Below are 27673 nucleotides of genomic sequence, written 5' to 3'. Positions count from 1 at the left end.
CAAAATACCTCCTACAACTGATAAGTGAATTCAGCAAGATCACAGGATGCAAAATAAACATGAAAAATAAATTTTATTTCTATGAACTCGCAATGAATATGTAGACATCGAAATTAAAAATACAATACCATTTATAATCACGCACAAAAAAAGAAAAGAAACACTTAGATGTATATCTAACAAAACACATACAGGATTTGTACACTGAAAAGTACAAAATACTAATGAAAGAAATAAAAAATCTAAATAAGCGGAAAGACAGTTTTCATGAATTAGAAGACTCAATATAGTAAAGATGTAAATTCTCCCCAAATTGATATACAAGTTTAATGTAATTCCTAGCAAAATCCTAGCAGATTTTTCAAAGATATATACAAGACTATGCTAGAATTTACATGGAAATGTAAAGGAACTAGGATAATGGAAATTTTGGAGGAGAAGAATAAACTTGGAGGAATTAGTCTACCCAATTTCAAGATTTATTTTATAGTTACAGTACTGAAAGCTGTGTGATATTATTAGTGGAGGGATAGACACATAGACAAGTGGAACAGAAGAGAGAACCCAGAAATAGACCCACACAAATATACCCAACTGGTATTTGACAATGATGCAAAAGCAATTCAATGGAGGAAAGATAACTTTTTCAACAAATGGTGCTGGAGTAATTGGACATACGTAGGCAAAAAACTGAAACTTGGCCTAAGTCTCATACCTTATACAAAAATTAACTCAAATGGATAACTGACTAAAATGTAATATGTAAAACTAGAAAACTTTTAGAAAAAAACATAGGAGAAAATCTTCCGGATCTAGAACTAGGCAAAGAGTTATTATACTTGACACCAAAAACATGATCCATAAAAGGAAAAATTGATAAATTGTGTTTCATCAAAATTAAAAATTGTTCGTTCTGTGAAAACTTCTGTTAAGAGATGAAGAGACAAGTAGAGACTGGAGAAAATATTTGTAAACCTCGTACCTGATGAAGGACGAGAGTCTGGAACGTATAAAGAATGCTCAAAACTCAACAGTACAAAACCAAACAATCCAATTAGAAAATGGGCAAAAAACATCAAGAGACATTTCACTGCAGAGGATATACACATGGAAAATAAGCACATGGAAGGATGTTCAACACTATTAACAATTAGAGGAATGCAGATTAAAACCACAATGAGATGTCACTACACACCTATCAGAATGGCTAAAATAAAAAATAGTGACAACACCAAATGATGGCAAGGATACAGAGAAGCTCATACATTGCTGGTAGAAATGAGAAATAGCACAGTGACTCTGGAAAATAGTCTGGCAGTTTCTCTCTCTCTCTCTCTTTTTTTTTTCGCTGAGGAAGATTAGCCCTGAGCTAACATCTGTGCCAAACTTCCTCTACTTTATACGTGGATTGCTGCCACAGCATGGCTGACAAGTCGTATAAGTCTGTACCCAGGCTTCAAGCCCATAAACCCAGGCTGCTGAAGCAGTGTGCCAAACTTAACCAATATGCCACAGGGCTGGCCTCTGGCAGTTTCTTAAAATATTAAGCACTTTATTACCATACCACCCAGCATTTGCACTCCTGGGAATTTATCCCAGCTAAGTGAAAACTTATATTCACTTAAAAACCTGTACAGGAATAGTTTAGCAGCACTAGTCATAATAGCTGAAAACTAGAAACAACCCAGATGTCCTTCAGTGGATGAATAGTTAAACAAACTGTGGTATATCCGTACCATTGAATACTACCCAGCATAAAAAGGAACAAGCTATTGATACACACAACAGCTTCGGTGAATCTCCAGAGTATTATGTTGAGTGAGAAAAGCCAATCCCAAAAGGTTACGTATTTTATGATTTTGTTTGTAAAACATTCTTGACATGACAAAACTATAGTAATAGAGAACAGATTCGTGATCGCCAGGAGTTAAGGAGGAGGTGGGAGCAGGAGAGAAGGTGTGGCTATAAAAGCGCAACAGGAAGGATCCTTGTGGGATGGAATTGTTTTCTCAGCTGTATCAATGTCAGTATCCTGGTTGTGATGTACTATAGTTTTTCAAGATGTTACCATTGGAAAAACTAGGAAATGGACATATGAGATTTCTCTGCGCTATTTCTTATAACTACTTGTGGATCTACAATTATCTCAAGATAAAAAATTTAATTAAAAAAATTGAGTTGTAGAAAAAAAAGCAACGTGCACTTTTATTTGTAAAAATTTCTTTCTTTCACCCACACAGTGAAGTGAATTTCCTATTTTGGCTGCTCAGAATATATCTTCTATAATCCATTGCATAATTACTTCCTGCTGTTCTTAAACTGAAACAAGTCATTTAAAATTATTTTTTTAAAATAGAACCTAAATGTGGGAAATAAAACTGGTCTTATTTTTAATTTTGGACACATTTGAATTTGACTTGAGCATCTTTGAAATATTATGTTTCAAATATTTGCATAAATATTTGAAATGCCTAATTCAAAAAATAATTTTTGAAAGATAGTCATGACTATTTTAATGCTGGAAAAAGCTTTTATAAGAACAAACCTCATGGTTTGGAGGTCAAGAGGCTCTTCTCCACTTCTTCAATATCTACATTGAATCCAGAGCTACATAATACTTTTATCAAATAAAACCAAAGCTTTTATGACCCTCTCATGGCTATATGTAGTCTTTCCAATTCAGGTTTGAATAACTTGTGTGAAGAAACTAACTCATGTGAAGAAACATGTATTATACATTTTCCATTTTAAAACTTTATATTCATGCTTCTATATGTTAAATACTAGGAATATACTAATAGTTTTATAATCTGTCTCTTTTAATAGAAGATGAGTATATATGTTAATCCATAGCCAAATAGCTCTATATAAAAATGAAATGAAGAGATGAAAGCAGAAAATATAAAGATTTAAAAAAATGTCTGCCTTTATTTTAATAAGACATCTGATGACTGTAAGAGTTTAATACACTGAAGAATGGGGTTCTATTTGTTCCTATTTCCCACCCACTTGTATTTTCTTTAATACCCTTTAAAATCACAATTTTTTTTTAAAAAAGCCAATACTGTCAATAGACGGAAGAGTAGGAAAATTGCTCATTGGTATAAAGATGAGAAAATCAAGAGCTCTTAGGCTGTTGGTTCTACCTGTAACTTCATGTTTACTTCTTTTTGCTTTGTCTATAGTGTGGTGTTCTAGAGGGAAGAATGCAATCAGTTTGAAATTCTGTAGACCTATGTTTTAATTTCAGCTCTCCCAGTTGTTAACTGTGAGACTATCTCTAAATCTCAAGTTCACTGTAAAATGGAAAGAGTAAGAGCTACTTTTAATACCAATGTTATAGGCTTAAATGAGATAACATATCTCCAGTTCCTAGAAGAGTGTGTACTCCTCTTAAGTACTTCATATTTACTCACACCCACTTTAACTCCCTCGTGGTAGTAATACATTTTTTTCAATCTATATTTGGCCATAATCTATAGCAGAGGAATGGTATTTTGCTTACCTGAAGCCCAGAAGTTCTACATATTTAGAACAAATCTTAATCTTATTAACTCTATATTTATGACAAAAAACTGTACCCCATTTTAAAGTGTTTTTTTTCCTTTTACCGAAAAGAAAGAAAATATAAATTGTTCTCAATTTGCATGACATCTTTAATTAAAAGTTCAATAATATCTACCCCCACTGAGTTGTCTGGACTGCTTCAAATCCCTTTTCTGTACTGTTTTAAAAGTGATCAAGACAGAGAAATATGAGGATTGTAATTCAAGATGGTGAACTGATCCCAGCTGTTTACATGTTCTCCCTCCTTACATGCAGTTAAAATGGTAAAATGCATATAAAAATAACAAGTCCATAGCAGTGATGAAAAGCGCGAGTGGTTCTATCACAGGCATTTGGTAACTTCTGAAAGATAAAAAAAAAGGTATGGACTTGGTCAGGGCGATTAAAGAAACTCAGGATCTTATATGGAGCAATTAACTTTGTTGATTTCCTACCATATGGTAATGATTATCTAAGTAAGATGAAGAGTCTGCTGAAGCAACTAGTGGGAATTGGGGCAGGAGAGAGAAATAGGGCAGTGTTTTAGACAGTCAAAAATGGATAACCAAGAACACCAGATATTTGAGGAAAATTAACAACCAAAAAGAGAGGAACCAAGGCCAATGCACAAAGTCAAGGACTTCTGAGAAAACAGAATTAATGACAGAAAAAGATCATAATCAGTATCCTTAGAAAGATTTGAAATGTTATTGAATTCATAAAATTAAGATCACGCTATTTTTAGAATGGAATACATGGAAAACAAGAAAAGTTTTTGAAAATTAAAAATAGGATCATCACTCCTAAAGTCATAATAAAGTGCCTAAAAATGTCATCCCTTATCTTATTTGTTCACTGCTGTATCCCCAGAGCCTAGAACTCTGTCTGACACATGGCTGATAGTCAGTAGTATTTTTTGAACAAATTATTGAAAGTGCTTTAGAACATCAAATTGTAGAATACTCTCGGAATATAAAACTAGGAGGATCAGAGAGCCAATATCCATTTACTAGGAGCTCTAGCAGTAGTAGGAGAAGCCACAACAGTGATTAAGAGAGTATGGTATCAGCACAGGAATAGACAAGTAGATCAATGGGAATGTAGTAGAGACATGTAAACCCAGTCTACATTTGGAAATTTAGTATATGGTAAAGGTGGCATTTCAAATCAGTGAAGAAATGATGGTATTGGGACAGTAGGTTATCATTTTGGTGAAAAATGCAATATTCCAGGTTGATTAAATTTCTAAAAGAAAATAGTACTGGTCTAGCTTCCCATTTTCATCACCCCACTTCATCCCCTTTTTTGAAAGTATTTAAGAAGACATCTAATTTCATTACCAATGACTTTACAAGACATTGCTTTCATATAATTTCTCAATGGGCCAGCGTCTGGAAAGTCTGTCATCTTCACATATTTCTATTGATGTCACTTGCTAATCTTCTACATTCAGCCATCTTCTCTGGGAACTCGTTTTTAACCTTGATTTTGCTTGGATAATTTAATATCAGCATTGACTTTTGCTAGCACCATTTTTTCTTTGTACTGACACCAGAGTGTCCCTCTAGTCCTATTTGACATTTTATTAAGAGGTTGATGAGGTCCCTTTATAATTAAAGTAAGTGAATTCAGATAATTTAAAATCCACTTAAATCCAAGTAAGTGGATTTAAAAAATGTCCATTAGTTTAAATAATTTGAAAATAACAGAGAAAGAAACATAAAAGTGGATATTTTAAACTTAGATTCCAATCCAGAGAAAATTTGGAAGTAAATATACACGTTAACTAAATCTCATCCTCGTCAGGAATAATGTGTTCTCATTTTATTCATACATTAATCATATCTATCTGGGTTGCAGAAATGCAGTGAAATTCTTAATGTTGGATCAGAATATGTTATGTTTCATTTATATCTTTATAGAACATAAAGACATTCTTATGGTAATAGGTACTGATTGATGAAGAGAATCCAAAATAAGGGTAGGAAATGCACACCATCCAGTATGTGACACCAGTAAAGTCACACATGAGTCCCTTTAAGGTAATAATTAAGATGGTGCTGGCTTCATGGATGTTAGATGGCAGTCTCAGTGGACTCTGCTCTCAGAAGGGCCCCATGCTTGGGGTTTAGTGCTCTTGGGTATCTGTCAAAAATTCTTAATGATTTTTACCTCTGAATTTGTGTTTTATAAGCCAAGTCTGTGGGAAAATGGAGCATGTGCTGGGGCTTGGAGCCTTGGCTCATCTATGATCCCACCTCCCGCCATCTCCCACCTTATTGGGTGGGATTCTTGGTCACCTGCTCCTGCAACCCTGGTGCTCCTGGCCAGCCCAGCAACTGCTGATACAGCAATGAAACCCATCCTCTTTTATCTCCATTTTTAATATCACTACCTTCTCTGTTCTTTTCTCCCATTTCTGTTAGTTCATTTCTCCACATAGATATCTCTTTTTAATCCTCCCTCCGTTTTTTGTGTTTTGAGGCACTATAAATTTGTTTCTAGATGTGAACACATGCACCTTCCTTCTAATCTAAGCCCTTCTGATAAAAGTTATATAATCTTAAGTAAATCATTTAACCTCTATGAGTCACTGCATTCTGTGCTAGTTAGGGTAAATAGCGCTAGCTACCACAGCAGACACACCCAGAATCTCAGTGGTTTAAAATAAAGGAGGTTTATTTCAAATTCTCATAAAGCCCAATGTGGATTGAATGACCCTTCCTTCCATCTTGCAACTACATCTGTCACAGGGCTTACCATGGTATCTGCAATTTAGTCTCTCAGCAAATATTTGTAGAATGAATTAATGTAGCAAAAATTAGCCTGTTTGCTTTCATGACTGCATAACAAATTGTGTTTCTAATGTAATTAGAACTTTGGGTTGTCAAGGTTCAGAAACATGTATTTAAGAAATATTTAGAAGAAAAGGAGGAATATTATATAAATTTGGTCCATTGCGTATATACAAAGTGAGACACAACACAATGCAATAAAACAAAACCAACATAATGTGTTTCCACTGGAGCCAGTGTCATATTTCATGCCTTTTAATTACTGTTATATATCTAGTGGAAAGAACACCAAATGTGAAATTGAGATTCAGTAGCCCCAAGGACAGACATTTCATGAGAAACCAAGCCTGATATTGAACCTCAATCTTTCATACTTCAAAAGCAACTAAGTCCTTTGTGGGTACTAATTTGAATTCTATTACTGAATTGATGTGTCATAATAATAAATGACTTGCACTTTCTTGTATAATAATATTTATGCCTCTCAACCTCTTTCATAAAAATATTGCAATGGTGAAAGAATAAAGCATATTGTGATAACTTGCACCCCTGATGTTAAAAAAACTCTGTAAAATACAGACATTTTAAATATCATTGTCTATTTTAGAAATAGGCTAAATGATATCTACTTTAAAAAGTATGATGAGCTGGAGGAGACAGGGTAACTTGAATGTTTTTCAGGAAAATAATCTGTGGAATACAGTAATTAACAAGTGTTTGAGGGCAGTGAAAACATTAGTAAACCAAAAGTTTATTGTACTTTGGGGAAAGTAAAGTATAATAAACTTTATTGTAAGGTGATTACAGTTAATCTCTTCTTACTTATTACAGGACATTATTAACATTTCAGTAATATGGATAAGAAGAATAAAAAGTAAGAAAACTTGTATTGATTCTTAGGAAATGTGCATAATTATGAGAGCCAAAAAGACTGTAGTTTTTCTAAAGGACAATGTTATAAGCTCTGTTAGGCAGGAAAAAAAGTGAATATAATTAAAACTATGGAAAAAACCCAGAAAACTGCTATAGGGAACAATCCATTACTGACAAAAGGTATAGATTATATTTGCTGTTACTCCATGATTTTAACTTTTATGTTTAAATTGACTTTTCTTGCTATTTGGGGATTAATTAAAATCTTTAAAAAAGAAAATCAAAGTTCACCTCAAATACCAAGCAGATTCTTAGATCCTGGAAAATGTTCTATATAACTTTACTTAATTCTGATGATAAAATTCCAGCATATGGTTCTTGAGGACAATATCTAATGCCACCAATTCCTTGACTATATAAAGAATAAAAAAAGTGGAACTACCTTAATTATGCTTCAATATTGTAAGGACCCTTTTGTTATTGGATTCTAAATCCTCAGGACCTGGCAAATGCCAGATGCTTAATAAATGTTAGTTGAATGAAAGGTGACTTAAAATTGCAACTTTCCGAACTGATCATTAAGAGAAGTTCTGTGCACTGTATTTTTACAGTTTTCTGGGGAAATTTAACAAAAAGTCTAAATTATTTTATCAACTATGCCATAATATTTTTCAATGAACAATTTTTTCATTATTTAATTCATCAAGGGATTATTGTGTCTCTCTGAAATGCACAATTATATTAAGTATAAAAATCAGATAGTTTAACTGAAAAAATCATCACTTAGGTTAAACTGATGGGGAGATTGGACTGAAAATGAACATGATCATATTAATACTCTCATCACGCTCATTTATTTTAGCCTAAACAACGGACATCTATTGTGTCTTCTTTGGATTTTCATCGAATGAATCACAACCAAGAATACTTTGAAATCAACACATCTACAGGGTGTACAAGCTTTACTTCCAACCCTCCTGTTAGTCCACCCACCTCTTCTGTGGGAACCACAGAAGTCAAGAACGAGGGAACTGGCCATACAGGTAAAGCCGTTCACTTTATGCAGCTATACTCTTGAACTTTTAAAATGAAAGCTTTTATGAATTAGAAGAATTAAGAGGAATCTTAGTACAAATTGCATTGTGTTTTTTGTTCACCTCCATGTGTGACAGTATAGAGCTTTATGATTTTTTGTCACAATGTGGGTATAATATTCTTTTTGAATGCATTAATGGCCTTTCAGGTGTTAGATGTTAAAGATGATGATTTAATGCTGTAATGGTAGTAAAATTATCAGAGACCTAGAAATGCTCTTCTTCCACTGCTATTTACCTATCTTCATGTAGTGGTATCAGCTCATCAATATATGACTTCATTAATAGTTGCTTTGAGGCTAGAGAACCTGCGTCAAGTTTATCTGGTAAGATTGGGTTGGATAGTGTAGCCTAAGTGGGCTCCCAATCTACTCAAACCAAGGTGAACTTGGGGAGGAGGGATGTGAGGAAATAAGTCTGGGGATAAGGGAATATTAAGGAATGTAACCATACCTACTAGCAAAACATACCTCGTTCCACCCAATCAAATTTGCAATGGTTTCTTTTTTGGGGGGCAAGGAGATTGTAACTTGCCAAGGAACAGGAAAATGACAAGTGGGACCTCATGAATCTCTTCCCCTTATAACTAATTTAAAGTAAGTAAACTATTCTACTACTTTCCTTCAAAAAGATATGATTTTAAAATCCACTAGATATCATTAATATGAATTTTAGAGCCATAAAGTATTATCTGTGTGGGTATTCCATGTAATCTTTGTTCAAAATGAGTGTGTATGTATGACTATATGAATGTATATATGTGTACTTATTGAAGTCCTTTATTCTGACTCTACTTTTAAGAGCACTGATACAGACATTCCAAAAATATAGCCAGAGAATTATTTTCCCCTAGGAAAAAAACTATTTTTAAAACAATGATTAAAGGAAGTGGTGAGATTGATATTCTATGGAAGCTATAATCCAATCTTTTCATGGCAACCAGAGTGATATTTGTAAAATGTAAATCAAAGTATATCATTATCATGCTTAAAATGCTCAATGGCTTCTCATTGAACTTAGAATAAAATCCAACTCCTTACCATGGCCAATGAGTTCAATATAACCTGGCTCCTGATTAGCTCTTTAACCTAACCTTTAGCAAACTCATCCTAGCCCATGCTGGCCTTCTTTGCTAGGCATTCTGGCCCTGGGGCTTTTATACTTTGGTTCCTGCTGCCTGAAATCTCTGTCTTCAAATTTTCATGTGGCTAGGTGTCGTCTTGATTTTGGCTCCAATGCATTTCCTCATAGACGTCTTCCCAGATCACCCTATCTCAAGTAGGTGAGATTAATCACCAAATATTATGATGATTATAATGACAAAGATGCAAAAAGAGCAATAAGAATAAGCAATAAGTGTTAAATCAAATGCTTAAGTATTTTTAATATTTAATGTAATTTTTAAAATCTTAAATATTTAATACTTAAATTTAATATTTTAAATATTAATAAGCAATAAGTATTTAAGCAAATACTTAACACAATGTTTCATACACAGTATTAGGCATTTTATGTATATTAACTCATTTAAAACTCATAACTGTCATATGAGTTAAGTATTATTATTTGTAGACAAGGAAACGTAGAAAGAGGATAAATAACTAGACTGCAGTCCATAATGACAGCTGGGATTCAAACTTGGTGGTAGAGTCCATGTCCTTAACCATTTTTCAATTTTGCTGTGGGCAATTCTATCAAAGCATCCTGTTTTCTTTTTTCCATAGCCTTATTTACTATGTGAAATTACATTGTTCACTTGTTTACTTATTTATTGTCTTCTCTCCTCTTTCTAGAATTGTAAGCTAGAGTGGATGGGTCCCTAACACATCATAGGCACTGGAGTCAGGCTGCCTAAGTTTATTTACTAACTATGAGACTGAACTTCTTATGCTATGAGACTTAACCTCTTTATGCTATAGTTTTCTTATCTAAAGAATTAAATTAACAATTAATTAATTAGATTAACTTACTCTGTTGTGCGGTTTTGCATGTAAAGTGATTTGCACTGTATCTGGCACATAGTGCTCAACAAATGTTAGTAACTAGTAGTAGTAGTCATTATGGTGTTAACGAAGGCTGGCATCATTCAGCGAGCATGAGCATTTATTGCATGTCTGCCATGCACCAGATGCCATTCTACAAGAGAGGAGGGATGGGATATGATTTGTAAATAAAAGTGGTATGTGGACCCCGGAAAGGATTTTGGGCATATAATTGTTACTCAGTTAATGCTTATTTGAATGACTAGTTTCAGATTTAAAATCCTAAAATGGGAGGAATTACAAGTACTCTGATACTTGCCTTTGGAAAATCTTTCTTAGCTTTATTTTAGTTAGTGCACAAAGTGTTTTTTGATGATTAATTTTAAAAAGTTTTTCAACAATCCTTTGAGGTAGATAGAAATGTTGCTTACTTGTTTTTAGATTAAAAGTAAGAGAAGTTATGGGTCTAGTCCCAAATCTCGAGTGCTCTCTCTCCACTCTGGCTGCCAGAGAGAGAAGAAAAGAACACACACATTTTACTGCTGCCAGGATTTCAGTGACACCATCCAAAATGTGTGGAGAAATTGCAATTTTCCACACTTTACAAAATTGATATTTTGAGGTCTGACATTTGAACAGAATCAAAATCTAACCTTTTAATGGTTGTAATGGTTTCAAATAGCATGTTACTATGGTTTCCTAATGTAATATGTCACCTCCATGTTACATCAAACATTTTAGAACAGACTGATATTTAGTAATAATGTAAGGACAATGCTGGTTTGTTTACATTAAGAAATAAAACTTTTAATTTTACACGTAAAACTTTTAAGGTGAGCATTTATCTACTTGAGAAAGTAACGTTTCATTATCTTACACATAGATAGTTCATTATACTTTGTATTTAAGAACCCACATATGCAGGCACTACCCCATTATTGAAAGAGAGTGAGTTCCAGAGTCACTTCTGTCACAGATTTGCTAGATATTTTCCATCAAATAACTTGACTTCTCTGATCTCCAATTTTCTCCTCTGAAAGGGGAAATAATGTCTAGTCTTTAGGTAGTTGTAATGAATGAGCTTATTTATGTGAATGTGCATATTTATGTGAATGTAAACTATGAAAACTAATATTCTTCTTTAATATTATCATAATTATTATTTAATTTTATTATTTTTCTTATTTAATTTTATTACTTAAGATCTATAACACTTTTAAGATAGAAAGAGCCTACTATAGGTCTATACTTGTGTCAAAGGTAGCTGACCTTTTCTTGAGTTAAAAGTATAATCTAAATTAACAGATAAATGTACAGTTCATTTTATAAATGAATACATGCACAAAAAATTAATCTTGGCAGAATGTCATTGAATAGAACAAAGATTAATACACCCTCAAAAATGAAAATGCTGCAAAACAATTTAAATAAGTGACCTAGTGAATTTATTATAGCATAGAAGGCCATTTCAAAAGTATTCTGAATTGTAATTAAACCTTACCACTCATAAGCACTGTATGATATAATCCAAGTATCAATTTATGAATCATCAAAAAAGGTGATCAGGGGCTGGTCCTGTGGCCAAGTTGGTTAAGTTTGCGTGCTCTGCTTCAGTGGCCCAGGGTTTCACCAGTTCGGATCCTGGGTGCGACACGGCACTGCTCATTAGGCCATGCTGAGGCAGCGTCCCACGTGCCACAACCTGAAGGACCCACAAGTAAAATATACAACTATGTACTGGGGGGATTTGGGGAGAAAAAGCAGGAAAAGTAAAAGGTGATTAAAGGGGAAGACCTTTGGAGTTTACAGACTTGGGAATGATATGAATGGGTTTGCATTTAACCAGAAAGATCACGCTAATATTAATATGCAGTAGATAGATTTGGGGTGAGGTGAAATTGGAGGTGGAGAGAAACAGTGCCATGAGCAATGGAAAAATGTAAATGGATTTAAGAGATACAAGGTAAAGAGTAATCAACAGGTTATGGTAACTGATTGGATATGCAACAGTGAGGGAGAAAAGTTCAAGGAAATCTCTAAAGTTCCTGGTTTAACCAGATGACTCAAATCAGACTGCCATGCCCTGAAATATGGGAAATTTGTAAGTAAGAAGAAGGAGGGCAGCTAGATCATGTAGGACCTAATAGGCCATTTTAAGGACTTTGGCTTTTACTCAGAGTGAAATGAAGAGTCAATTTAGGTCTTTCAGAAGAAGAGTTACATGATCTAACCTCTATTTTAGAAGATTATTCTGATTGTGTTGAGAATGGACTGGAGAAGGAGAACAAAGGTGGAAGCTGGAAGACCACTGCAGTAAGATGAGAGATGAAGACAGTGCAGATCAAAGGTGAAACAGTGGAGGCATAGAGAAATGGATGGATGTTAGACATATTTTTAAGGTATATATAATATAATTTTATGGTGGAGTGGAAGTAGTATATGAGCAAAAAATTGAGTAAAATGGCAACTGTCAGAATGGATTTACTATCATCTGACATGTGAAGGGTTGTCAGAAGAGCAGATTTGGTGAACGTGGAGAAATATCAGGAATTTGGTTTGAGATGCCTGTTAGGTATCTGAATAGATGTGGCAAGTAGGTAGCTGAAGATCGGGCGGAAGATACAAATGTGAACATCATCACTATATAGATGAAGATGGAGTGAGTGTAGATAGAGGATAAAAACTGAGCTAGATGGGGGCTGGCCCCGTGGCCGAGTGGTTAAGTTCGCGCGCTCCCCTGCAGGTGGCCCAGTGTTTCGTTGGTTCGAATCCTGGGCGCGGACATGGCACTGCTCATCAAACCACGCTGAGGCAGCGTCCCACATGCCACAACTAGAAGGACCCACAACGAAGAATATACAACTATGTACCGGGGGGCTTTGGGGAGAAAAAGGAAAAATAAAATCTTTAAAAAAAAAAACAAAAAAAAACTGAGCTAGATGTAAGAGGAGATAAAAAGCAATACCAGCAAAGGAGACTGAGAAGGAACAATCTGTGAGGTAGGAGGAAATCTTCTGGTGAGTGTTGTGTTCTGAATTCAGATGAAGAAAGTTATTAAGAAGGAGGGAGTGACCAACTCTGTCAAATGTAACTGATAAGTTGAGCCGGACAAGGACTGAGTTAGGATTGAGTAGTGGATACAACAATATGGAGGTTGCTGCTGTCCTTGACAAGAGCAATTTGGTTGAAATTGATGAGGAAAAAACCCAACATGGTGGGTTTAAGAGAGAATGGGAGGCAAGGATTTGGAGAGAGCAAATATAAACTACCTTTTCAAGAAATTTCTTCCAAGGAGAATTATAAAGTTATGATGAAGGAGGAGAAAGAGAGAACAGATTCTATTAACCACGAGGAGAGACTGGCTTTAGACAGGAGCATGGGAAACAGGCAAGATGTTTCCTGTGTGGGTACAAATGCTAGACAGAGATCCATGTGGTGAGAATCTGTGGAAGAGCTGTCCTGAAAGTTTCCATTTTCTCGGTTAAGTAGAAAGCGGCATCAGTTGAGAACAAAGATGGAGGAGGAGATGTGGAGGTTGAAGACAGAGAAGAGGGAAAGAAAGAGTTGTTTGGGAGAAAGAGACAGTGAATAGAGAAGTGAGGTATGGTGCGATTGCCTGGCAGCATTAAGGGTCCATTTTGAGGTTCATATTCATGAACTTAGATTAGCTAATGTGGTTCTGTGTTTTTCTCCAGCCCAGTTCAGGTGGAGGGGAACAGATGCAGAGCATTCGGAGAGTTGAATTTTACATAGGTTCTGATTTTTCCAAATGGTGATATTGAAGTGATGAAAGGGCAGGGAAATATGAATACAAGAGAATGAGAGTAATGTCTGACCATAGGATTTAAGATGGAGAAATAGGAGAAAGAGGACAGCAAGGGAGCAAGTAATAGTGAAAAATCAATATGATCATTGGATTGGAGATTCCAGTAGGGTCAAAGGATTGCTGGAGTCAAGGTATTAGAGAAGCGGACTGGAATGATAGGAGGTGGATTCAGAGAGGGGCATGCACATGAAACCAGGAACAATTATAATTATTGGTAATTATATGGTCTTAAGACCGTGGGAGTGAGCAGCTGAGTTAACCTCTCTCCACACAAAATAGCCTCCCATACTATAGTTAAATCAGAACAATTTTTAGAAGAAATATTTGATAAAAGAGCCACATTTATTTCTATGTTGATCTCCATTCATAATATTTAAACTTTCCATCTATTTAGTAAATTATGGTACAGATGAACTTTACACAAACTTGCCTCTTCTGTACTTTCTTGCACTCTTCCTTGAGGTGCCAAGACCTGTCACATTGTCCCCTGGCTGCCAAGGGCCCTTGAGAGTGGTGTTCTGTTCAGGACCACTTCCTCAGGGGCTCTCTCTACTCTTGATTGACTTATATCTCTCCTTATATGGAACTTTTCAATGAACTGAGAGCCCATCTAATGAGGTATTTCCGTCTTTTGGGTACCCCTAATGGTTGCCAATGTGTTTTTTTCCTCAGGTAACATTTTGTTTTTCAAATAGAGGTGGTGAAAGGTGGTAAAATTCCGGATCTATTTTAAAGGTAGAGGCAACATATTTTTTGGATGTATTAGATGTACGGTATGAGAAAATGAAAGAGACCAAAAGATGTGACTCAAGGATTTCTGGCTGTTTTGACCTTTGGAAGGATGGAGTTGATATTAATTGAGATGTGGAAGCTCAGTTTGGACATTTTAACTTGAAGCACTATTGAATATCCAAGTGGATAGGCTGGGTAGATAGTTGAGAAAGTGATTTATTTCAGTGGGGTAAGGAAGGGTGGGAAGAAGCTATGTAGTAATTTTATGTTTATCAAAAGTAAAGAATATCAGTTTTAAAAGATTGAGAAACAGTGTCTCAGGCTGCAATGAGTTCTGAGTTTCTTAATGAAAATGTCCTGGACTGGTGTGTTGTGAATTACTGGGGGGAAAGAAGCTGAGAACCACCAGTAATAAAAGACACTTGCTTTTTATGGAAAGTTGTTTTCAGAAAGTTCTATGTATATGAAGGATTTTGTGGGCTAGCACCTTTGAGCACCAGCTAAGGAAGTTAAATACCCTGGGTAACTAATTATCTACAGTTTTGTAAGTAGTTTCAAACCATCACCTCCTGCTGGAGAAAAGTGATGGGAGGGGGGAATCTAAAAAGAGTAAAGTGGAAAAGTGCTTCTTCCCAAAGGGGAAAAAATAACAAAAACAAAAGCTTTTAAGTGCATAACAGCATAGGATGCTTTTCTGCAAGGGAGAAGAAACATAAGAGGAGAACTGAAATTAGAACAGAGAAGGTGGCATGGACCTTTCACGCTGCTCGGGGATCGCCAGAAAGGCAAAAGAAGGCCTTCCTTTTAATTAGCTCACGCAGACTGGAAATAGACCTCCTAAGGCTGAGGCAATGTTATTCCAGCGGTCACAGGACACAGGCCGCAGGACGCTGAGGGAGTCTTTGGCCTCCACCTGGCATGAAGGCCAATGCCAGGCTGCTGAGGTGACCTTTAAGCTCTAAGCTGAGATTCTGGGTAGGCTGATAAGGAGGAAGTTAAGGGTTGGTGAGAACAGCACATAATCATATCTTTGAAGTTTATTTTCTTAAAAGTGTACATTAGACAAATTATTGGAATTGTTGATTGTTAAATTCAGTACTTTAAGTAGACCAGGATTTTAGGTAACCAAAAGGAAAGCATTTTTATATCAAATGCCATACATGTGTAATAGTAGAACATAGTCTTAGTTTTTGATCAATCACGAAATGCCTCTCCTGTTCTTTCCTTTTTGCTGTTTCCCCTCTCTATCATGTGCCTATTCTCTAGTGCCTTTCTGCGTACATTGCACATCACACAGAAGGCAGATATAGGTTAGTAGATGCTTGACAAAAAAAGAAAAGTTGACTATTTTTCAATACTTAAAAATATGAAAATAGATAGCTATTGAAGTAATGTGGTAAAGTTAATGCATACAATTGGGTGGGAACTTATTTTGAGTGAAATTAGTTGAAATGAGGCTATTGGTTTATTTGGGCAGCATAAAATAAATATATTTACTTAGTGTGTGGCATTGTAAGAAAGTCCAGGGTGCTGGGAGAGTATGTAAGAGGGTGATTGATGTCATCCGGGGCGCTGCAAAGCTTCACCAGGGAAGAGTTAGGCCCTGAGAGACAAAGAAGAATTAACTAGGCCAAGGTAGGGAGGGAAAATTATTCTTCCAAAAAGGAATAGCATATTTAAAAAAATCCCTATGGCAGAAATTAATATGAAACTATAGATCTTGGAGAAAGAGGAGAAATGGCAAACTTCGAGGCTTCAGAGGGAGTCAAAGGCCAGTCGTGCAGGGTCTTGTAAACTATGTCCACGATTTTGGTCTTTATCCTAAGAGACAAAAGAGACCTAAAATCAATGAGAAGTTGTTGGCAGGTTTGTAAGCAGAGAGAAATGATCCAATTTGCATTTTACTATCTGATGGCTCCTTTTTTCTCTGTGAACCAGAAGGAAAGCCATCCTTGGAGAGTGACCAGTGAGGGCAAAGATCAGACAATTGAGGAGAGTGGAGAACGTTTTAATTAGTTTTTTGTTTAAACTCCTAATAAACGGCTAGTGTATGGGGTCTGAGGTCAGCATAGGAGAAGGGATATTAGGGTGTGGGTATCTCTCCCAGTATACCTATGGCCTGCAGGTGATGTATTTAGGCCAAGATCATTCCAGCCAGGGCCAGCTCTTACTGGCTGGCTCATCTCAGCTCATATCTCTAAGTCTGCGCATCTGTCATCTGTCCACCCTAGCCTCTGCTGCAGAGTTACTTCTCTTGCCAAGCTGGCCCGGTGGCAGCCCTACTTGGCTCTCAGCCCAGCTGCCTTCTGAGGCCCCGTTCTGGAGGCCACAGGAACCTCCACGTCTCATTCATAATTAAGGAAAATAAGAAGGGCTCAGAAAAATTTATCCTCAAGACTTTGCTAGTCCATGCCATAGAGAACTACCAAGTTTACTCAGATGTGGCCATGCCCAGAATCTAGATGGGAATCGGAGCCCAGGTCTCTCTTTCCTCATGTTCTCCCAATACCTCTTTATTACACCACAGCCTCTCCAGGCCAAAGCCCAGAAAGGAAAGTTCAGGACACACATGTAGAACTATTTTCCATCCTCCCTATCTCATTCAGCCTTTTCCTTTTTAAAATTTCTCAGAGGCTGTTATGTCCATTCTCTTCCGGGGTGGTCTTCCCATTTGTTGTATAATAGTTCTTCAGACCTAAGTCGGAGTGTTCCAAAGTGGGAGTCTGACTGTTAAGTCTATTGACTTACTAACTCACTCTCTCCTACCTGAGGGCATTGAGTCTCCAGTCTAGACTTGGAGGAGGAGAAGTTTCCAATGGAACATAGTTTAAGCATGAAAATACATCGGTGTCTTCTTTGGAAAATACTGTCCCTATTACACTGAGCCAGTGTCATGAAATGAAAAATGCGTGAACATATCACATGCTTAATTAATGTAGCTTCAAAAATGCTTAATAAATGTGCCATTATTATTACATGTATTGCTGTTACTGCCATAGGTCTAGGCAGTGAGTAGATCCTAGACTCGAAGAATTCAGTACAAATGGAGAGTGGCCAGGTGCTAGGAGTCCAGCCGGGCAACCAGAATCTTAAATCCACAAAGTTGCTTGGAACAAGCAGGTCAACCTGCTGATGAGCAGAGTTGGGAGTTTTGTTTGTTCTGTGCCCCAGTTTTATGTGTCCTGGGGTGGGAGGGCAGTGAAAGCTGGAAGTTGTGTCACTGCTGGGGAGAGCCAGACTTTTACAAGTGCTAATCCATCCAAAATTACTGCAGAGGCATGAAAGGAACTGTTCCAGAGAGTTTTTGTATTGAAAATCTTTTTTTAAAATTTAATCTTTTATTAACTCAATTTTCTCTTGCTTTACCTTCTGTTAATTCATGTGAAAATATAACTGCTTTGTTAGCTGGAATTTTCTTTGCCATTCAAATTCAGTGCTGCATTTATCTTCTCTCTAATTATCTTGCCTACTTTAGTTTGCTTGATAGTTTTTTTCTCCTGATTTTCTCTTCCAGACTGTTTATATCTCTTGAAAAAATCTCCCTGCTCTCAGTTATATTTGTGTGATGTATGTGTATCATTATAACTAAAGGTAAAACAATAGGAGAAAAGCTGACAGTAATTTTTTTTAATGGAGGGAAAAAGTCTTGATATTTCCAGTCTGTGCTATGGCGATATCCCCTCTCTACCCTTAGCTGAAAACAGTTTCCAAACTACTAGACCTTTTTCTCTATTCATGTCTTCTATCACTATAGTCTTCTTTTGGGAGAACATTCTTCCTTTTTTCTCTGCACCTGTCTATGTTGGGCTGGTGCCCTGTGTGTCTGCCTGGGCCTTAGCCCTTTAAATGCTGACTCCTCTTTTATGCATCATGCCATAGTGAGCCAGCCCATGGCAGAACTTGTTCCAGATATTCCTCCAGGTAACTTCCTGCTTGATAGAACAATTGTTCCCCGCCTGTCCGGCTCTGGGCTCTAGTGATTTCAACTCTTCTGCTTGGCTCTTGGTATCTGTGATAGGCAGAATTCTAAAATGGCCCCATGATTCTCTCCCACCGCATATCCATACCTTTGTGTGATGCCCCTACTTTGAGTGTGTGTGGGAGCTTAACTTGCTACTAGCCAAAGGCAAGGGTGATGAGGTATAACTCCCATTGTTACGCTATGTTTTATGGCAAAGGTGAAGGGATTTTGAAGATGTAATTAAAGTCTCTAATCACTTTAAGTTGCTCAAAAGAGAGATTATCTTTGGTGGGCTTGAACTTATCGGAAGATCCTTTTAAGAGGGGGACTAGATGTTAGCAATTTGAAGCAGCAGACTATGTGTTTCTCTCTCTCTGTCGCTCCATTGCTGGCTCTGGAGAAGTAAGCTGCCACAAATGCTACAGCTGTACCCTGAGCCTCAGGTGAAATTGCAGCCCTGGCCAACTCCTGGATTACATCCTGGTGATGCCCTGTGCAAAGGACCCAGCTAAACCATGCCCAGACTCCCGACTCATGTAAACTGAGATAATAGATGTATGGTGTTCTAAGCCACTAAGTTTGTTGTGATTTGTTATGCAGAGATAGAAAACGAATACAATGTCCAATGTTCTCTTGATATGAGAGAAAGGGAGACTCTCTCTTCATCTGCCTTGGCCTCAAAGAACCTCCCCAGTCAGCACTAGTCCCTTGGTCTCATGAGTTTACAGATATGATTGAAAGTGAAGAATTTGAAAATTGTCTCCTTTACCCCACATCCCCTGCTCAGCTCAGTTAATGCAATTATGCATTATCTATCATACCATTTTTTCCAAAATAGTTTTTTTTTTTGAGTTATTGATAGGTTACAATCTTGTGAAATTTCAATTGTACATTAATGTTTGTCAGTCATGTTGTAGGTGCACCACTTCACCCTTTGTGCCCACCCCCCACCCCACCTTTCCCCTGGTATCCACTAAACTGTTCTTGGTCCATAGTTTTAAATTCCTCATATGAGTGGAGTCATACACAGATTATCTTTCTCTTGCTGGCTTATTTCACTTAACATAATTCTCTCAAGGTCCATCCATGTTATTGCAAATGGAATGATTTTGTTCTGTTTTGCAGCTGAGTAGTATTCCATTGTATATATGTACCACATCTTCTTTATCCATTCGTCTGTTGATGGGCACTTAGGTTGCTTCCACGTCTTGGCTATTGTAAACAGTGCTGCAATAAACATTGGGGTGCACAGGACTTTTGGGATTGCTGACTTCAGGCTCTTTGGATAAATACCCAGTAGTGGGATGGCTGGATCGTATGGTAGTTCTATTTTTAGTTTTTTGAGGAATCTCCATACTGTTTTCCATAGTGGCTGCACCAGTTTGCATTCCCACCAGCAGTGTATGAGGGTTCCTTTTTCTCCGCAACCTCTCCAACATTTGTTGCTATTAGTTTTAGATATTTTTGTCATTCTAACGGGTGTAAGGTGATATCTTAGTGTAGTTTTGATTTGCATTTCCCTGATGATCAGCGATGATGAGCATCTTTTCATGTGCCTATTGGCCATCAGTATATCTTCTTTGGAGAAATGTCTGTTCATGTCTCCAGCCCATTTTTTGATTGGGTTGTTTGATGTTTTGTGATTGAGTTGTGAGAGTTCTTTATATATTAAGGATATTAAGCCTTTGTCAGATATATGACTTGCAAATATTTTTTCCCAGTTAGTGGGTTGTTTTTTTGTTTCAATCCTGTTTTCATTTGCCTTGAAGAAGCTCTTTAATCTGATGAAGTCCCATTTGTTTATTCTTTCTATTGTTTCCCTTCTCTGAGAAGGCATGGTGTCCGAAAAGATCCTTTTAATACTGATGTCAAAGAGTGTACTGCCTACGTTTTCTTCCAGAAGCCTTATGGTTTCAGGTCTCACCTTTAGGTCTTTAATCCATTTTGAGTTTATTTTGGTGAATGGTGAAAAAGAATGGTCAATTTTCATTCTTTTACATGTGGCTTTCCAGTTTTCCCAGCACCATTTGTTGAAAAGACTTTCTTTTCTCCATTGTATGCCCTCAGCTCCTTTGTCAAAGATAAGCTGTCCATAGATGTGTGATTTTATTTCTGGGCTTTCAACTTTGTTCCATTGATCTGTGCACCTGTTTTTGTACCAGTACCATGCTGTTTTGATTACTGTAGCTTTGTAGTATGTTTTGAAGTCAGGGATTGTGATGCCTCCCATTTTGTTCTTTTTTCTCAGGATTGCTTTAGCAATTCAGGGTCTTTTGTTGCCCCATATGAATTTTAGGATTCTTTGTTCTAATTCTGTAAAGAATGTCATTGGGATTCTGATTGGGATGGCGTTGAATCTGTAGATTGCTTTAGGTAGAATGGACATTTTAACTATGTATATTCTTCCAATCCATGTACATGGAATGTCTTTCCATCTCCTTATGTCGTCATCCAATTCTCTCAGAAAGGCCTTGTAATTTTCATTATATAGGTCCTTCACTTCCTTAGTTAAATTTACCCCAAGGTATTTTATTCTTTTTGTTGCGATTGTGAATGGTATTGTATTCTTGAGTTCTTTTTCTGTTGGTTCATTACTGGAGTATAGAAATGCTACTGATTTATGCAAATTGATTTTATACCCTGCAACTTTGCTGTAGTTGTTGATTACTTCTAACAGTTTTCCAATGGATTCTTTGGGGTTTTCTATATATAAGATCATGTCGTCTGCAAACAGCGAGAGTTTCACTTCTTCCCTCCCTATTTGGATTCCTTTTATTCCTTTTTCTTGCCTGATTGCTCTGGCCAGGACCTCCAGTACTATGTTAAATAAGACTGGTGATAGAGGGCATCCTTGTCTTGTTCCTGTTTTCAGGGGGATGGGGTTCAGTTTTTGCCCATTGAGTATGATGTTGGCTATGGGTTTGTCGTATATGGCCTTTATTATGTTGAGGTAGTTTCCTTCTATGTCCATTTTGTTCAGAGTTTTTATCATAAATGGCTGTTGGATCTTGTCAAATGCCTTCTCTGCATCTATTGAGATGATCATGTGGTTTTTATTCCTCAGTTTGTTGATGTGGTGTATCACGTTGATTGATTTGCGGATGTTGAACCATCCCTGTGTCCTTGGTATGAATCCCACCTGATCCTGGTATATGATTCTTTTGATGAATTGCTGAATTCTGGTTGCCAAAATTTTGTTTAGAATTTTTGCATCTATGTTCATCAGTGATATTGGCCTGTAGTTCTCTTTTTTCGTGGTGTCCTTGTCAGGTTTTGGTATCAGCGTGATGTTGGCCTCATAGAATGTGTTAGGAAGTGTTCCATCTTCCCTAATTTTTTGGAATAGCTTGAAAAGGATAGGTATTAAATCCTCTCTGAAAGTTTGGTAGAATTCCCCAGGAAAGCCATCTGGTCCTGGGGTTTTATTCTTTGGGATGTTTTTGATTGCTGTTTCAATCTCTTTCCTTGTGATTGGTCTGTTCAAATTGTCTGCCTCTTCTTGAGTGAGCTTTGGGAGATTGTAGGAGTCCAGGAATTTATCCATTTCCTCTAGGTTATCCATTCTGTTGGCATATAGTTTTTTGTAGTATTCTCTTATAATCTGTTGTATTTCTGCAGAGTCTGTTGTTATTTCTCCTCGCTCATTTCTGATTTTGTTTATTTGAGCTGTCTCCCTTTTTTTCTTTGTAAGTCTGGCTAGTGGTTTGTCAATTTTATTTATCTTCTCAAAAAACCAGCTCTTTGTCTCATTGATCCTTTCTACTGCCTTTTTCATTTCAATAGTATTTATTTCTGCTCTGATTTTTATTATTTCTCTCCTTCTGCTGACTTTGGGCTTCATTTGTTCTTTTTTCTCTAGTTCAGTTAGGTGTGCTTTAAGGTTGCTTATTTGGGATTTTTCTTGTTTGTTAAGATGTGCCTGTATTGCGATGAATTTTCCTCTTAATACAGCTTTTGCTGTATCCCATATGAGTTGGTATGGCATGCTATCATTTTCATTTGTTTCCAGGTATTTTTTTATTTCTTCTTTAATTTCTTCAATGATCCATTGCTTGTTCAGTAGTGTGTTGTTTAGTCTCCACAACTTTGTGCCTTTCTCAGCTTTTTTCTTGTAATTAATTTCTAGCCTTATAGCACTATGATCTGAGAAGATGCTTGTTATTATTTCAATTTTTTTAAATTTGTAGAGGCTTGCCTTGTTTCCCAACATATGGTCTATCCTAGAGAATGTTCCATGTGCACTTGAGAAGAATGTGTATTCAGCTCCTTCAGGGTGGAGTGATCTATATATGTCTATTAAGTCCAATTGTTTTAGTTTTTCATTCAGCTCCATTATTTCCTTGTTGATTTTCTGTCTGGATGATCTGTCCATTGATGTGAGTGGGGTGTTGAGGTCCCCTACTATTATTGTGTTGTTTTTAACATCTTCCTTTAGGTCTGTTAATAGTTGCTTTATGAATCTTGGTGCTCCTGTGTTGGGTGCATAGATATTTATAAGCATTATTTCTTCTTGATGAAGTGTCCCTTTGATCATTATATATTGTCCCTCTGTGTCTCTCTTTACCTGTCTTATTTTGAAATCCACTTGGTCTGATATGAGAATTGCAACACCTGCCTTTTTTTCCTTGCTATTTGCTTGAAGTATTGTCCTCCACCCCTTCACCCTGAGTCTGTGTTTGTCCTTGGGGCTGAGGTGTGTTTCCTGGAGGCAACAAATTGTTGGATCTTGTTCTTTAATCCATTTTGCCACTCTGTGTCTTTTTATTGGAGAGTTCAATCGGTTCACATTGAGAGTGATTATTGATGCATGTGGACTTAATGCTGTCAATCTGTCGCTCATTATCTTGTTTTCCTGTGTTTCTTTTCCTGTGTGCTTTAGACTACCCATTTAATACTGCAATTTCTTATGCTGGGTTTCTTAGATTTTTCCTTATCTATGATTTGTGACTCTGTTCTGTACTTTATTTTAGTGTCTACCTTGAAGTTTGTATTTAGAATCTCGTGTATAATATAGTCTATTCTCTGGTGGTCTCTTACTTACTCGACCGATACTGATTTAGACCCTTTGCTCTTCCCCTCCTAAATAATTATTTTCATTTTTTATTCCAACTCGTCTTATTAATTTGTAGTTAGAGTGCTAAGATCATCCTTGTTTTGGTAGTTTCCTTATTTTTACCCTAATGCTATAGTTGAATATTTGCTATCCTGTTCTGGTTCTATCCATTGGTCTCCCTAGTCTGTGGATTGTGTCCCCTTTCTCCCTTTTTTCTTTTTTCAAGTATGAGAGCCTTCTTGAGGATTTCTTGTAATGGAGGGCTTTTAGTTACAAATTCCCTTAACTTTTGTTTGTCTGGAAAAGATTTAATTTCTCCCTCATATCTGAAGGAAATTCTTGCTGGATAGAGTATTCTTGGCTGAAGGTTTTTATCCTTTAAAGCTTTGAATATATCACTCCATTCTCTCCTAGCTTGTAGGGTTTCTGTAGAGAAATCCGCTGACAGTCTGATAGGGGCTCCTTTATAGGTTATTCTCTTTTTTTTTCTTACTTCCCTAAGTATTCTTTCCTTATCATTCCTATTTGCCAACTTTACTATTATGTGCCTTGTGGTGGGTCTTTTTACATTGACAAATCTAGGAGATCTAAAACCCTCCTCTACACACATTTCTCCATTGATCCCTAGATTTGGGAAGTTCTCTTCAATAATTTCGTTAAGCACACTTTCTGCTCCATTTTCCTTTTCCATATTCTCGGGAATTCCTATGATCCTTATGTTCTTACTCCTCATTGAATCCGTTATCTCTCGGAGATTTTCCTCAGTTTTTTAAATTCTTAGTTCTCTTTCTTCCTCTGTCTGGCACCATTCAGCCTGTCTGTCCTCGATTATGCTGATTTGCTCCTCTAGGTTGTCTACACGGGCATTCAGGGAATCCGTATTCTGTTTTATCTGGTCCATTGTGTTTTTCATCTCAAGTAATTCTGTTTGATTCTTCTTTATGATTTCAATCTCTTTTGTGAAGTAACTCCAGAACTCGGCTTGTTTCTCTATCTTTCTCTCTACCTCATTGAGTTTTTTGATTATAGCTGCTCTGAATTCATTATCACTTAGTTTACCTAATTCCAAGTCCTCAGGACTTAATTCTGTGTTTTTATTGTTTTCCTTCTGACCTGGGGCTTTTATAAATTGCTGGATGGTAGAGGAGCGGTTTTTTCTCATGGTGGTAGAATTCAGTTGCAGTTACAGCCTGTCGCCACTAGATGGGGGTCGAGAGCGGCGTGTTAGCTCTTTGCCTTGTGGCAAGATGGCTGCGCCCACTGGCTTTGTTAGGGGGGAGGGGCTGTTACTCACACGCGCCGGTCTGGGTTCAGCTCAGTTCTGTTCTCTGGTCTCCCAAGGCCCTTGATTTATAGGGTCCCCGCGGACGGAAGCTTTCCCCCCCCGTCAGCGGGTCTCCACTGAATCAGCGGCAGGAGTCCTGGATGATCCCCGCCCCCTCTCCCCCCACCCCGTCGCGCGGCCCCTCCCCCGCTCCTTCCCGACCCGCGACGCAGTGATCGCAGACTCTAGGGGAGGGAGTGATGTTCTCTCCTACCGTTCCAGCGCCTCCGAGGGTGTAAGCAAGGTTATGATCTCCGCCTTCTTGGTATTGTAGGTCTCTAACGAGCTGGCATTATGTTTATTCTCTGAAATTCAGTTCTTCCAATCTTTTGTTGTATTTTGGAGGGGAGAGAATCCCGGGTCAGCTCACCCCTCCATTTTGCTCCACCTTTCCAAAATAGTTTTTATTTTCATAGGTACTAAGTTGTGAAGCTAAAGTTTTAATAGTTCAAACTTAAAACATAAGCCAGAGAGAGAGAGCCCAGCTTGACTGAGCCTGAACTCCCTCCCCTCCCCGGTTCTTTGGCACAAAGGAGAAGCCACAGGGTCCCCTGGAATAGCTTCCTGCTCCATTTCCAGGTGCCTGGCTGCCTGGCATGTTCCTGGTTTTGGCTTGAGGACTTGTTTTTCAAAAGAGATTGGGCAGGAGAGGCGGGATCCAAGATGGCGCCGTGAGTAGTCCTCTTTGTCTCTCGCCCTTCGAGTCTACAATTATTTGGACACTTATCGCTTGACAAAGGATATCCAGACAGCATCTCAGGACGTCTGAGACACCCACGCGACTATACATCGGAAGGCGGACGGACTTTCCTCCGGGAGGATGTGGAAATAGGTGAAAACTCTCCGACCCCGACGGGCAGCCTAGTACCCGCAAGCGGCTTTCTTCCAACGGACGCCCCCAGAGGATCCACACACATCTAGGGCAGGAGCGAGAACACAACAGAGGAGCGACGGTGGAAACAGGTGACCAGAACCCTACCTAAACCCCCCGCAATTACTCCTAAACGCAGAGGGAAACTTTGGAGTTGCACACCTGAGCCCGCGGGGAGACCCAGCCTGGTGCTCGGGGCGCCCGGAGGGTCCCAGAGAGAGACACGGAGGGCACGGAGGTCTCCCAGCTGCCGTTGCCTGCCCCGTGGGACTAGGGATTGCCGGAGATCTCGGAGAGGACCGGGGCGGGAGAACTTTCAAAGGCCGGTTCGGCGACCCGGAGGGGAAGCGCCGGAGCTCCGCCAGGCAGCAGACAAAACTCTCTGTCTGCCATTAGCAGAGGGGCCACGCCCAGCATTCAGGGCTCCCGGCAGAGGCCCGGACAGAAGCCCAGAGGGCGGGGCGACCCCCAGCTGCCGTTGCCCGCCCCGTGGGACTAGGGATTGCCGGAGATCTCGGAGAGGACCGGGGCGGGGGAACTTTCAAAGGCCGGTTCGGCGACCCGGAGGGGAAGCGCTGGAGCTCCGCCCGGGCAGCAGACAAAACTCTCTGTGTGCCGTTAGCAGAGGGGCCACGCTGAGCATTCACGGCTCCGGGAGAGGCCTGGAGAGAATCCCAGAGGGCGGGGTGACCCCCAGCTGCCGTTGCCCACCCGGTGAGGCTAGGGATTGCCGGAGATCTCGGAGAGGACTGGGGCTGGAGAGAGTTCCAGAGACCCAGCTTAGTAGCCTAGGGGGAAACCCTACAGGCTCACAGAAGCCTTAGGGAAAGCCTCTGCACAGCACCAGTAGAAGGCACCCAGCTGCCAGCCACAAGGCTGGAAGACCCCAGGGCAAAAGCAGCATAGCTAGGTGTACTAACCACAGACTGTAGAAGATGCCAATAGCTCTCCTGCGACCCATAGAGGACAAGTGAGATTTGGTGGGTGCCGACAGCAACGGAGCGACAAATATAAGTGATCCCACCCCTGGCCGCTGGAAAAGCCCATAACACCGTTGCAGACCCCAAGGAGAGAGCGCATCTAGGTGGGCAACAACAGTAGGCACCTGCAGCCTGAAGCCCCCCGTGACGGCCCCCATGGCAGAGGAGGGAATCCAAAGGGCCACTGTGGCTACGAAGAGGGGCCCAGGCCCAGTTAGCAACTACGGACAGGGTTCCTGGTTGGTGAAGTATAAACAGCTGCTCCCCCCACCGCAGCAGCTGAAACAAGTGAAAGGAGCAACTAAACTCTATCTCCATGCGGAGGCACAAATCAACATCATCAAGCAATATGAAAAAATACATTAAATCTCCAGAACAGAAAGAAAGTAACAAATACACAGAAAACAATCCCAAAGAAAATGAGATATATAACCTAAATGATGATGACTTCAAAACAGCCATCATTAAAATACTCACTGAGTTAAGAGAGAATTCTGACCGACAACTCAACGAGTTCAGGAGCTATGTCACAAAAGAGTTTGACACGATAAAGAAGAACCAAACAGAAATATTGGAAATGAAGAACACAATAGAGAAGATTAAGAAAAATCTAGATGCTCTGAACAGTAGGGCCGA

The 27673-nt window shown here is 38.5% G+C and overlaps 1 protein-coding gene across 41 annotated transcripts in view; it reads left to right on the top strand.

The window, feature by feature from the left end:
* The window catches only part of ANKS1B (ankyrin repeat and sterile alpha motif domain containing 1B), a 1028420-nt gene that overhangs the window by 438174 nt on the left and 562573 nt on the right, over nt 1–27673 (top strand). For all 41 annotated transcript variants that reach the window (XR_011433608.1, XR_011433612.1, XR_011433607.1 and 38 more), the window contains one exon: nt 8077–8257. Coding sequence is in view for 30 of the 41 variants with exons in the window: in XM_070254099.1 (XP_070110200.1) it covers nt 8077–8257 (181 nt within the window). In the remaining 11 variants the exon portion in view is untranslated. The remainder of the gene's footprint in view (nt 1–8076; nt 8258–27673) is intronic.

The sequence above is a fragment of the Equus caballus genome, chromosome 28, assembly GCF_041296265.1.
Source record: "Equus caballus isolate H_3958 breed thoroughbred chromosome 28, TB-T2T, whole genome shotgun sequence".
Lineage (NCBI taxonomy): Eukaryota > Metazoa > Chordata > Mammalia > Perissodactyla > Equidae > Equus > Equus caballus.
Note: the sequence above shows the minus strand (reverse complement) of the source record. Positions and strands in the feature narration are given on the sequence as shown.